The following is a 14,457-nucleotide window of genomic DNA, read 5'->3' as shown; positions in this document are numbered from 1 at the left end:
TCAGACATAACCTGGTCAGGATGTCTAAAAGCTAAGAAAGCTATAAAAAGTTTGGAACAAGAAAAAGAATTACTAGATTCTAAATATCCCCCAAAGGAATTACTTTGCAGGTATATTTCAGGGACTTTTACTCCAACAGAACAGAGATATACTACTCATGAAAGGGAAACTCTAGCAGCAATTAAATCTCTTAAGAAATGGAAAATTGATTTATTACCTAAAGAATTTACCTTAAGGACATATTCAAGTTATTTAACAGGTTTCATACGATATAATTTAAAAGTTGATTATAATCATAGACGATTGGTAAGATGGCAATTATTTTTGTTACAATATCCAATAAAAATTGAATATATTAAGGGTGACAAAAATGTTATTGCAGATACATTAACAAGAGAATGGAGTTCGTCTACAACGCATTAAATCAAGAAATTCAAAAATACGAACAAGAACTCGAAAAATGCAAGCATTGTCAGCAAATAAAGACACAGATCCAATCCCTCAAGAAGGCCATCGAAGCAATGAAATCAACACAACAACCAAAACCATCAGAGTTCAGCCAGCTAAACGTGGTGGACAAATCAGGTGAGGAAAAAATTCTAGAAAATAAAACAATTGCTGAAATTATCAAAAAATCCACCCAAGATAAAAAATATTATGTAATTTATAGTGGCCCCATAAAAGGAGTATATGATGCCTGGGAAAAAGCAGCACCATTTACACAGCAATCAAGGATAATTCATAAAGGAGGGTTTTTAACACTGGAAGAAGCAAAGGAATCCTTCAGAGAATATGAAGCTCTTCATCCAGAGCAAACCCTAAAAAGAGCAGATAAAGCTCCAATTCAAACCCAGAGAACATGGATAATAAGAAACATTCTTACAAGGGCTGAAATCAAGGAAAAGAAAAGGGTTTGTAGATCAAATATCAGAGAAACCCTTAACATAGTCCTGAATTGGACCGAAGAAAAGAGGGCAATCTTGGGATATTATCCTATTGCCAAAGAACAGCTAACAAAGCTAGTTATATTTCCAGAGGCTTCCCCATCTGACACCTATCAGTTTTTCCAGTATGGATTAATTGATACAATTTAAATTTTTAATGATTTGAAAATTATTAGTGAGTTTCCTGCAGGATTCGTTGATGCAGTAAAGAGATTTAAAAATATGATTGACAACGTAAATCCAAGGGATATATCCCTAAAATTTACAAACAGTCAACCTATTTTTAATGAAGAAGAAGAATGCTTGGTTCCAGCACATCAAGTAATATTCATGTCCGTCTTCCCAAGAAACTTTTAACCAATTGATCAAGTTCAAGATTTAACAATCTACAGTCATGAAGGTAGACTAGCCAGCACACTAGCAAGGGTCTTCGAAAGAACTCAAAAGATAACAAGGGAATCTCACACAAGAATCAACTATAAAAGTAGAAATACTCTGCTTGTGTCCAGTAAAAGAAATAAAATTGAAGAAAGAGAGATGAGACTCTTAGTGGAATTTGAATCAGCATTCTACAACTTATCTGGACTCTTAGAAAAGCTCCCCGAAGGGATAAAGAGGAATCTCTGCTATTTGATAAAAGACAGAGAAGACCACAAGTGCCAGCTGTGTGTCTCAAAAATATCTGAAGAAAATAATAATGAAATGGAATCCACCCACATGATAAAAGAAGAAGACAGCGCATCCACCCACATAAAAGAAGAGGACAGCGCATCTGAAGCATCCCTCGACATTATTGCATAATGACGTAAGCGCTTAGGTCATAGAGCACCAACAATGTAGCTGGTGCAAGATAATAAATAATGACGTAAGCAATGACGTCATAAGAAGGGTAAGGATGGGAATTGTCCATCAGACCCAACCATTATAAATAGATTGCTTAGGCAATTATAGAAGGCATCAGACAATAGGAAGCAGGAGGCTAAGAGTACTCATATGCTAGGAGAGCAAGGAGGAAGCTGCCGAGGCGATTCTATAGTCTGAAGAAGAATTCCCTTAGGAAAAACCAATTCTAAACTCCCCTCTGGAGTTAGTATCTATAATCTCCCCTCTGGAGATAAAAACATCTTATGTAAAATATTCTAAATAAAGGAAGTTTTTTCTCCAGAAAGGTACGCCTTTATCCTAATCTCTTAGTTATGAATTATTTAGAAAGTTTAGAATTAACGGAAGAATCTGATTATTATAGATTGTCTGCTTTATTAGATAATGAAAAACAGGCTGTTCTAAAAACAGAATTAAATCTCAAATCAAATGAAAATTTTAATAAACAAAATCTTTTAAAAGAAGTTTTTAATAAAAAAAATATAATATACTATGGAAAAATTCAACTTGAAGCCCCTATAAAAATAAAATCCGCCAATGGAGAACTTGAAATAGCTTTGATAAATGATGAAGACTTGAGTAAACAGATTGAGAAAATTAAGGATCAACAAAAAAGATCTAAAATTGGATGGATCCATATTAGTACTATACAAGTCTTAATCAAATCTACATATATGAAAGGAATTAATTCACCAATAAGCTTAGCAATCTGTGACAAAAGAATTACTGATGACCCAATAGATCAAATAATTGGAATTGTTCATGGGAACTTGGCAAACGTAAATGTTAAATTCAATGCCCATCTTGGATACGCTATACCTTTATGAACTGAAAATCTTGGAAGATCTATAAGTTTAGCTTATAAATTTCACAGAAAGAATCTAATGGAACAAGATGATGAACCATTTTCAATTACATATGCAATAAATTACGCTTTAACAAATAGCCATCATAGTATAATATTTAAAAACAGAGAAAGGATTTATGTGGATGAATTATTTCAGAAAATTGTAAAAACAGAAATACCAAAATATAAAGCTATTGAAAACCCAGTTCTATTACTAAAAGAACCATCAGGAAAATTAGTTTCATCGAATTTTCAAATAAGAGAATCTAAAATTAATAGCCCTTTAAGTTTATCTAAGTTAAAAATTAAAGAAGAAAGTTCTGAAATAAAAGAACTAACAAAAAAGGTCGAAAAATTAAATGAGACCTAAATACTAAACTATGACAATAAATAAAGAAGAAATATATGTAACTTATCAAGACAAGAAACAAGAGCTCTTTGAAAGAGAAAATCGTTTGAATTATTTACAGTTTTCTGAAATAAATCAAAGAGCATTTGAAGCCCTAAAAATAATCTATGACAAGTTGAAAAGAGAAGTTGAAGAGTTAGAAAAATTAATAGAATCTCTAGAAAATAGTGATGAATCAATGATAGAGTTTGCGGAAATTTTAAATAATGAAGCATAAAAAGATTGAAAAACCAGAAAATAAAATAAAAAGAAATAGGATGAGAAAATTAAAAAATAAAATAAAGGAGTATAAAAGGAAATTAAATAATCTTCAGATTGAAATTGATGATCTTATAATAAAAAGGATAGAAATAAGAATAAATATAAACAAGTTGGAATTAAACTTAAAAAATTTATAAATGCCTGAAAAACCATATTATGACTTAAAAGAATTAAAGCTGCTGAAAGAAAAAATAGAGAATGAAATTGAAAAATTAAACAGATATTTAGAAACAAGAGAAAGTGCAGAAATAAAAGAAGTTATTGAGGATTTGAGAAATTATATTAAAGAAAAAGACAAACAGATAAAAGATTTTATATGCAGTAATCATGCAAAAAAGAATATTATAAACTAAAACAAGATTAAAAAATTATAAACCAAAGTAGTAAAAATGGTCAATACTTTAGAATTTTCAAATTATTCAAAGTTAAAAATTTGTGGTCAATACTTTAGAATTTTCAAATTATTCAAAGTTAAAAATTTGGTATCAGAGCCAAATTAAAGGTAACATTTTAAGCAACACTTTTAGTGATACACTTTTAGTGATACGCTTTTACTTTCTCCTATCCACGTGTAGTTTTCTAATGAGAAAAAAGGCTATAATCATTGTAGCCACAGCACATTCATAACTACCATAGACAGCACATTCATAACTACCATAGACTGCACCTATATATATATATATCATCATAGAAACACGAAAAGGTTTGAAATTTAAGAAGAAAAATAAATAAAGAAAATGCCAGTTGGCACTTCGCAGGACGAACGAGCCAAGAAAGAGGGCGAAGAATTGATAATCTATCTGATCAACAGGTCAATAGGTCTAGAAATAAATAAAAGAAATCATAGACGTTGAAATTAAATTCCTAAAGAATAAAAACAATAGTAAAGAAAAAGATTCTGCGTCTATTCCATTTTTAGCTTCAGTAAGTTTTTTCAAAACATTATTTCTAAGTTAATTTTTCACGTTAAATCAAGTTTATTCAATAATTATTATAAAATTGATATTAGGCTAGATATTTCCAATCCACTAAATATTTATATATTAATATTGAAAGATAATTAAAAAAAATTGATTAATTTTAACTAGAAAATATTTGGTTCCTAGTTTGAAGTCATTTATGTTTTAGACAATCCTCTAATTAACCCTTAAACCATCTTTCGAGTTCGGATTATTTTCACTGAATTGTAAGAGAAAGTTCAATAATTGAGGATGTTTGACAAGTTGCAAGAAAGCTCACGGATTCTTCGTGTCTCTACTTGTTTAGCACGCTGAAGACTTTTACTTGGTAAAGAAGAAAATATGGCACACTACTATATATTTGGGACACTACTGCTACATTTTCCTTTGACTAAGAAACTTGAATTGAATCTTGATCACTTAACATAAACTATGTGAAGCAATTATATGATGATGATGAACATGAGATTAGGGGAACTCTTGTGCTCAAGCGTGCCAATCCTGGGGTGGTTAATGGATTCAATAGCTGAACTATTTGCCGCTACTTCGGGCAAGAAGAACCTATTGAACACTCTGGAAGCTGATGAAGGTGATGTTCCAACTGCAGCTAATGTAGCAGCACAGAAGCATTTTCGACAAAGTCAACTCATGCTCAAAATCTAATGATCTGGGTCGTCTTATGTGCGACCATTACTGTAATTAAGTACTTGCTTATAGCTTTTGATTAGCTTGAATCCTCAGAGACTTGTGACTTGTGAGCGAGTTTTGTGTAACTATTTTGTAATGGCTAGAGCTTGTGAAGCTAAGTGTAACCCCATGCTCATACTACTAGCTAGCTTGTTCTGATTTGTTTTTGTTTGACATCATACTTCTTCTATGAAATTCCCTTTGCTCCAAACATTGAATAATGGATCAAAGGAATGTATACACCAAGATTACCAGGATAAGTGGATTGTAGTATTGGACTAATCCAATAATGAATGTATAATTAATAGAGTAATACTTTAATAATTACTACCCTGACTATTATTTTTTTTAAAGTTCTTATTAAAAATTAGAAATAATTATATAAATATTTGAAATTTAAAAGGATTTCTAGAATTGATTTTCCATACTTAAAAGGCAATTTAAAAACTATTAACAAAAAGATGTTTTTTTTTTGGACTTCTCGTTATGCAAAATATTATATTGTGATGTTCAATAAAATTTAATTTTAATGAATTTTTAATAGAAAATAATTTTACCCGTAGGTTTAATTATATAACGATACACTAATAAAAATAATTATTTTTTATATTGATTAGATAAACAATAATTTAAAAAAATAAATATAATTAAATAATAATATACAACATTTTATACCATGGGTATGTTAAAATTAAACTCAACCTAATATACTTTCGGACAAATTTTTTCATAAGCTATGGATATTCCATGAGTTGCCATTTGCGAATATTAAAGTTGTTCCATACTTCCATATTGAGATTAAAAAAGTAAACACTAATATTAGGTAAGTGTTAAGCATGAGAAAAAGAAGGTGCATCAAACACCCTACTTTACAGGGTACATTAAAGACGGTACCTTGATAACGCAGCCACAGCGCTGAAATCACACTATCAGAGTCTGTGTCTTGCTGTTGCAGAACTGATCAGACAAGAGGCGACACCCTCCTGCACCTGCACCTGCACCTGCACTCGCACCCGCACCCGCACTCGCACTCTACTAGGGTTCTCTGTTCTCCCATGGCGCCAGCCTTTCTCCCTCTCTTCTACTTCCTCCTCTTCTTCTTCTTCTTCGCATTTCATCTTCCCCTCTGCTTCTCCGGTACTCTCCCAATCCCATTCTTGCTCAGTACTGCTTACACCAATTTCATCTTTTGTGTTTTCACGGATCGCGTTCAATTTTTTCTGACTGCCAGGGGAATCGAGCGCCATGGAGTCGGTTCCTGATCTTCAGAACACCATGTACAAGGTCATCGATGGAGACCCTTGCGTCCGCCTTCTTAATCTTTCTGGACCAATTGGTTGTGCAAGTCAGTGTTTCCCCTATAACTTCTCTTGCATTTTTCAACTATCATCACCGTTACTCCCTAAGCTTCTATGGCAGTAAGATTTTAATTATAAGTTGTGTTGACCGGTGGATAAGTTAAGCCTAATACTCAATTTCATGTATGTGTATTTTTAGATCCTGGGCGAGATAAGGTTTTGGCTCCAATAATAGGATTCGAAAATGTTGATGGGATGTCAGAGTCTTCTGCTATATTGGTCTCATTTGAAGATTTTCCAAGTCTCTTTAACAGGTGTATACGTATATACATATTTTACCATACATTAGTTATGGAGCAACATCGAATTTCAACGTTTTCTTTTTAGAACTTCTTTGCTTGGAGATTCTGGTTGTTTTCTGAATTTGAGTGTTCCTTTTCAGAATATCAGATGACTTAAGCTTTGCAAGTAAAGTTGCTGGTGTACTGGTCAAATCAAGAACTGATGTGCAGAACAACTTAAAGGGTAACTGACATTTGTTTGCTTCTTGTCATTTGAACAAACCTGGAGTAAGAGTTGCTTTTAAGGTTGCTTATAATAGCATTCTTTTGCCATGTGTAGGATTCTCTCCGGATCAAAAATTTCCACAAGCTCAATTTGCTCCTTACCATAATTTCAGCTATGAATGGAACCCTATTGTATGATATGATTTTTTTTTCTTCCTTACATTTTATTCTGATATTATTCTGTATTGTCAATTACTTGTTCTTTTGCTTTTCCTCTTGTTGTTACTGCTAATATCTTTTCTCCAATTGTAATTTGATTACTGTTTACAGAATTGAAATTATGAGTTATGCATTATGGAGATGCTCTGGTTTATAAAAAATTACTTAATTTTGGTTGATGCTCATTATTGAAATTTGGTGACATGAATGGTGACCCAATTAAGTCTTAAAATATGAAGCTTGTAATAATATGATGTGTAGAAAATTCAATGTTCAATTTTTTCTATAGCTAATTTAATCTTCAGATAACACAATCTATTATCGAGGATAAATTTTTTTTTATTTGCTCGTTTTGTTCTTCATCGGCAGGGCTCTGGTATTATGTGGAAGTACTACAATTTTCCTGTTTTCTTACTCACAGAAAGTGCCACAGCGACTATTGAAGAGGTATGGCATAGTATTCTCACTTTATTACATTTCAACATGTTAGTGGGGGGTTCTTGTAGTCATTGGTAATCTTACTAAGTGAATTGATCCACCTAGTGGGGTAAAATTTGGATGTTGGTGACATATAAGTTGGGTTAGAGAGTCCCCACACAACATACATGTGAATTTTGTATGTATAAAGGATGAAGATTAATGATCTCCCCTTTTTGTGCAGTTTGTAATAAGGAATGAAAACAAAAAAAGAGCTTATACATCTAATGTGGCTGAGTTTGATCTGGTGATGCAGGTATATCCACATTATTTGTTAAGAATTGTTGTGTTATGGGATATTGAGAATAATATTTAAATGTTTACATTCTTTGTTTTCTGATTATCTTGGATTAGACGACAAAATCTGGAACACATGATTCGAAGTCTTGTTTAAAAGAAGCAACTTGCCTTCCTTTAGGTGGATACAGGTGAAGTTTCATAGATCCTATCATGCTTTGTAAAATCTGTGTATAAATTTTAACTGTGACTAGTAGTATGTATATGTATGATCATAGCACCCTACAATTATGTACTCGACTCAACTTCATGTTAGATGTGATTTTGCAACCTAGATTCATGGTCAATAGTTCGACATGGTGAGTTTATAGTTATTATTTATCTATTTTCCTAATTTCCTTTCAATTGGAGAAAAGTATGAATGGAAATGACTCTGTGAATACGTATCCACTCTAAGGCAGAATGATAGAATCATGAATATGCAAAAGATTAAGCATCATATTTTCATAGTTGAAATGGGTTGTCCTTGAGCTAAAAAATTGCGATTGGTACACAAGGCTCCCATTTGGTGGGTTCTAGGGAGAGTAGATATGTATTACTCCCACAAGGCTATTGTTATGTCTATTTCACACTCTGTCCCGAAGCTAGATAAAGAAAGTATTAATATCCATTGTATCTCGTTATAAACAGAGTTAAAATCTTATCATTGTTTACTTTTGGACTTTTGGAAGGCAGTGTCTGGTCATCTCTTCCTCCAATCAATGTTTCATCCTCAAAACAGTCGAAGCCCATTATACTGGCAGTAGCATCTATGGATTCTGCTTCATTTTTTCGGGACAAAAGCCTTGGTGCAGACTCTCCTATTTCTGTAAGTGCTAGTGTTGTGTTGCATTTGCTCCACCTTGCCTTCTTTATTCCTAAGCAAACAATATTGACACTTCTTTATGAGGTATAGTTCCTATGTCAAATTATTGTCTAATATAGTGACTACTGACTACTTCACAGGGTTTAATTGCATTGCTGGCAGCAGTTGATGCACTTTCTCATGTGCATGGTCTTGGTGACCTTAGTAAACAGGTGCATACAAGATGAACTATCCTTTTTAAAATAGTTTGATTTTCTTGACTTTGTGTCACTTAAATTTATTAGGTGTCTCTGAGATGTGACTTTATTTCCTTTATTTCTTTTTCTCCTTTTCCTTCTCTCTTTGTGGGCAAAATTATTCTTATGGGCTAATATATCCAATCTAATTATTATTGCGATGAGAGAATTATCTATCATCCATCTCAGTTTCTTGTGGTAATTTTGCGGTTGAATATTGTTGGACCTACTTCCCCTTTTAGTTTACCTCTTTTTATGATTTTTCAGTCTCTCCCAATCTTCAATTATTGCACCTTTTCTCCTTGATAAACCAATATTGAAATCTAAAGCTCCCTCTAAAGTCAAATCCTTTATTTGGACTATTGTGCTTAATAGAATTAACACCAATGTCAATTTACAAGTCAGAAGACCACATTAGGCTATATCCCAAAATGTGTGTGTAATGTGTTAGGGACATTCAAAAACGGTCTCAAATTCGTTTTTACATTGCCCTATGACTGATTCTTTGTGGAGTTCATTGTTCGGCATGTTTGGAGAATCTTGGGTGTTCCCGGCATCACTAGATCAGTTTCTTTTGAATAGATTTTCAGGTTTTAGGAGAAAAAAAGAGGCTAAATCTTTGAGGCAATGTGCAATATATTCCACTATTTGGAGCATTTGGCTAGAATGCAATCTACGCACTTTTAATTATAGATTTGCCGTAAAAGTTGTTGTTTGAGAGTGAAGTATGGTTTTCTTCAGAGGACTTTCCCTCTCAGATATGATGAGGGATTGGAAAGATGCAGCTCATTGAAGTTTGTAGTCTTTTTTTTGTATTTCTTTTGGTTTGGGAAAATTCTTTCCTCCACTCCTTTGTATTGTTCCCTCTATTCCTTAATGAAACTTTCTTTTATTAAAAAAAAAAAAATTACTTTTCATGTTAATATGGTAGAACATTTATTAGTACTCGAGTCAAGAACCAGTTGTCAAAACTTTATTGCTGACAGTTTCTTTCACTTGATGCAGCTTGTTTTTGCAGTTTTCACTGGAGAAGCATGGGGTTACCTTGGAAGTAGGAGATTTTTGGTAGAACTTGAGATAAACTCAGATGCTGTTCATGGCCTTACTCACTCATCAATTGAAACGGTAGTCATCTAACATGCTGCATTGAATTTATTAGCTAGATTGCCCATAACTGCCTCCTCTAATATGATTCTCCTAGTAACTATTCTATTCTTTTCTGATTTGTTTGTCACAGGTCGTTGAACTTGGCTCTGTTGGGAAGGGTTACAATGAAGGTGTTAAAAACTTTTTTGCTCATAAAGAAGGGGTGAGATGTTAACTGACATGTCAACTATGTGCATACTCTTGTGACATATCATGCATATTATACTGTTTCTGTATGTGCACCCCCCATAGATGATCCTGCCAAATTATGGCTAACTCCACATTGTTGCAGGGTTCTGCTGCCACTGATATGACAATGACTGCCTTGAAACGTGCACAAGAGTCGCTGCTATCTGAAAACATAAAGGTTGCATCTGCAAGTGCCTCAAATCCAGGGATACCTCCATCATCGTTAATGACCTTTTCAAAAGAGGTGCTGGACCACCCCCCCCCCAAAAAAAAAAATAAATAAATAAATAAAATGGCCAGAAAAAAAAATAAAAAATATTCTCTCTCCAAATAGATAATGGTAATAACACCTTGTTCAATGAAATATAGTTAATTTGCAGAAAGAGCTGTGATTTTCAAAAACATAGGTCTTAACAAAAACTCACTTCTACTTGTAGTGACAGTTATGGTCAATTGAGCAGTTTGTTTATGTATAGCATATAGCATATAGCACATAGCACACAGATTGCCTTTATTTGGTAGTATAGCATATAGCACACAGATTGCCTTTATTTTGATACAGTCATATATACAATATTATTAGGCATCTAAACATCACACTTTGGTGGCTATGAATCAGTGTAAACTCTATCATCAAATTGATGGTGCAGGATGCTATCAGGGCACACTAACAATAACATGCTTAAATTGAATGGTTATGAAAACCTGCAACTTTTAAGTAGGTGAAGCTGCAGCAAATACCCTGTGTTGAATAAGATAATTGGTATTGGGCTAATGGAATAAATTGACTTGTATTAATGTACCATGTTGAATGACATTGAAAACTTTACAAGTGTTGATTAAATTATCTTCTTTTCTTCTTTTTTTCTCCCCAGAATTCAGCAATCTCTGGTGTTGTCTTAGAAGATTTTGACTCTGTCTTCGTCAACAAGTTCTACCATAGTCATCTTGATGATTTATGTGAGCTAATCTATGCCCTTGGCATCATTTTATCATTCTTATTTAAATTATCCTAATCTTGTGCAGTTGTCCTTCCTGTCACGTGTTCTCATTTCTATGACTGATGCAGCGAATGTGAACTCGTCAGCTGTGGTTGCTGCTGCTTCTCTTGTTGCCCGGACCCTTTACATACTTGCTAGTGATTCTAAAGATGTAGAAGATTCAGTTTTGGCTTCTATAAATGTAAATGTCTCACTTGTCAAACAACTTATGGGTTGCTTATTGGCCTGTGATCCTGGTCTTTCTTGTGAATTGGTGAATAAATATATTTCACCCACATCAACTTGTCCAAGCCATTATGTTGGCGTTATCGTAGATGAACCTTCATCTACACCTTATCCAGGATACATTAATGATGTTCCCAGGTTCGTCTGGAATTTTCTAGCTGACATAACGTCAATCCCCAGGGAGCATATTAATAGCTCAGGTTGTCAACAAGGCTGCATTAGAGATGAGGTTTGCATTAAAGCAGAGACAGATGGCAAGGGAGTTTGTATTCTCTCTACAACTAGGTATTCTCTCTTTCTTCTTAGGTGGCATGTTAATGTGCTCGTGTGATGTACATTTTGCGGGCAGCAAATTTACTTCTCAATTGTCATACATTGTAGGTTAAGATGTGCCATTTATTTCTTATGTGAATTGTGGCAGTAGACAGTAGTGTCCAGGCAGGGAATAGCAAACCTGGTGCACTGTAACTTTATCCTTAATGTTCAAGTAGATATTTTGTTTGATAATCTCATTTTCAAATACAAATGTATATGGTTGATCCTTTGCAGGTACGTTCCAGCGTATTCAACACGGTTAAAATATGAATCGGGTGTTTGGAATGTTTTGCCCTCAAATTCCTCTGACATCATGGGGATTGTGGATCCTATCTGGACAGAAAGCAACTGGAATTCGATAGGTATGCGGGTCTACACTGTCCAAAATGCTGCTTACGACCGCATTGTTCTGTTTGGGGGTATTGCTCTGACAATCCTGTCATACCTCGGGGTAGCATTCTCAAGAGCTTTAATCACCAAAGCTATGAAGAGGGACTGACATTTTCTTTAAGGAAACTGAAGTAAATTTTGTGAAACTAGGGCATAAGTGAGTAGGGTCATTTTGATTGACAAATTACAAGTGTCTAAAGAAATTCCAAGGATGTGCATTATTTGGGCCGCATCCTGGTGCTTGTGATTTGTGAATGATATTTTGGAAGTTTCTCTATAGCTACTCACTGTTATTGAATTGCCTTGTAGGTAACTGTAAGCAATTGTGAGTAAATTAATGAAAATAGAGCTTCCTGTATTGTGTATTTATCTCTTTCCCACCATGCCCTTGATGTTATTGAGTGCCTCAAATGCCGAGACTATTGGCGACTTATTTCACTACTAGAATAATGGCGGAAGGTGTCAATTGTTTATAATATCAGTTGGCATTGAGAACTGCTGTTTATTTTCCCTAGTTTGCCGGACAGTTTAAGTTGCTACTTGCTATGGTCAGGAGCATAGAAGTGATCAAACATGGACATGGTATGCATGTTGTTTACGCCGCTAGTCGAAACAAATCGTTTGATTGTTGCAGAATTTTCAAATTATCACGTACTATGAGTGGAATATAGGATTTGAGAAATTTAAAGGAGAGAATTAGTTCTGCCGACAAAATTTGTATAAGGTGTTTAATGTTTGGTGCAAGCAAAATGCGTAAAGCTCGAGCTATCAAATTGTTAATCTTAGGTCTTATCAGATATAAGCAAATATCTTGAAATCAACATCCTTGAATTTTTTAATTTTTTAATTGAAGTTTGGGTAAAGTATACTTTTTATTCTTGAAATTTGGCAAAAGTTTCGAAAATACTTAAGTTTTATTTTATTTCAATTTTGTCCCAAAAGTTTTCGATTTGCATCAAATATACCCTCGACGGTTAAATTTTCAAAAAATTTAAGACTAATCTAATAATAATGTATGAAAATTATGCTTGATTTATTTGTGTTGAGGGTTGTTCTTAAGAAATTATTATTGAATTGGTCATAAATTTTTTGAAAAATTAACCGTCATGAATATATTTGATACAAATTGAAAACTTTTGGGACAAAATTGAAACAAAATAAAACTTTGGAACAAAATAAAACTTAGAGATATCTTTAAAACTTTTATCAAACTTCAGGGACCAAAAATATACTTTACCCTTATAAATTTAATTTTGATCCACTAATAGTATAAAATATTTTATATAATTATTTAATTATATTTATTTTTAGATAATTATTCACACTGTGTTAGACAAAATAAAATATTATCTCAAAAATATTTATCAACCAATTAGATTTAAGTTAATTTTCTAATGACATTTGGAATATACCCATAATAACCCATCGACTTATGCCAATGTCGTATATCTCTGTGTTCCTGTCTCAAAGATATAGCTGATAAGAGTAGTAGCAATACAACAAATCATCAAGAGAAAAAGAGCGGGGGTTAATTGATAATGGTTTGAAAATTGAAGTAGCTTTTAGGAATAACTCTTAATTAGGTATTTGGTTAGTTTATAAATAGAGTATTAAGTAAACATTTTAATCAGTTCATTTTTTTTTTGGAAAATATTTAAAAATGAAAAATATTCTCAGTTTTCTTAGTATTACAGAACAAAACTAAAAATCAAAAGTAATTCTTCTGAAGTCTAAACTTAAATTTATACTTTATTTTTTGTTTAATTAAAGTTATTTATTTTTATTTGATTTTCTTTATCTTTTTCTTCTTTTTCATTTTTTTATTTTTATATTTTATTTTATTTCTGGCACCTTACATTTTTTTTTATTTATCTTCTAATTTTAAAATTTTTGTTGACATTACAATTGAGAAGTTGAGATATCAATATTTTCCATTGAAATAAGTGATCAATAATTAAAAAATTACTTGTTATCATTTTTTAACAATATATTATTATTTTCTACTACTAAAATTAATATTTATTATTATTGTTGTTATTATTATTAATTTGACAACATTTGGTGAATATATATAAAATATTTTTAAAAATGTTTTAGTTCATTTTTTCACAGACATTGAGTTATTTGTTTACTATAAATTACACATTTTCTTTATTAAATCCAAGTACTTTATGATTTTTTTTTATTTTATAGATTATTTGGTATTAATATACATATATATATATATATAATATATATATATATAACAATAAAATATACGAGGTTGTTTTACATATGTTAAATATACTCACGAATAATTTATTTTATAAATATATTTTAGGCATAAATATAAAAAAAATATATACATCTCACAATTACATACAC

The 14,457-nt window shown here is 32.3% G+C and overlaps 1 protein-coding gene across 1 annotated transcript; it reads left to right on the top strand.

Annotated features, from left to right (window-relative positions):
- The first annotated feature begins 5,698 nt into the window (after nt 1-5,698).
- LOC112791657 (nicastrin) lies at nt 5,699-12,460 on the top strand. The gene is made up of 16 exons (XM_025834567.3): nt 5,699-6,126; nt 6,221-6,334; nt 6,487-6,601; nt 6,730-6,812; nt 6,909-6,985; nt 7,382-7,459; nt 7,674-7,745; nt 7,844-7,917; nt 8,462-8,594; nt 8,732-8,803; nt 9,833-9,952; nt 10,065-10,136; nt 10,266-10,406; nt 11,038-11,122; nt 11,232-11,673; nt 11,938-12,460. Exons 1-16 carry the CDS (start codon nt 6,045-6,047, stop codon nt 12,200-12,202), a joined length of 2,025 nt encoding a protein of 674 aa, XP_025690352.1. The 5' UTR covers nt 5,699-6,044; the 3' UTR covers nt 12,203-12,460.
- The last annotated feature ends 1,997 nt before the right edge of the window (nt 12,461-14,457 follow it).

Source organism: Arachis hypogaea, chromosome 3 (assembly GCF_003086295.3).
Source record: "Arachis hypogaea cultivar Tifrunner chromosome 3, arahy.Tifrunner.gnm2.J5K5, whole genome shotgun sequence".
Lineage (NCBI taxonomy): Eukaryota > Viridiplantae > Streptophyta > Magnoliopsida > Fabales > Fabaceae > Arachis > Arachis hypogaea.
The sequence above is the reverse complement of the archived record's forward strand: the minus strand, read 5'-3'. Positions and strand labels throughout refer to the sequence as shown.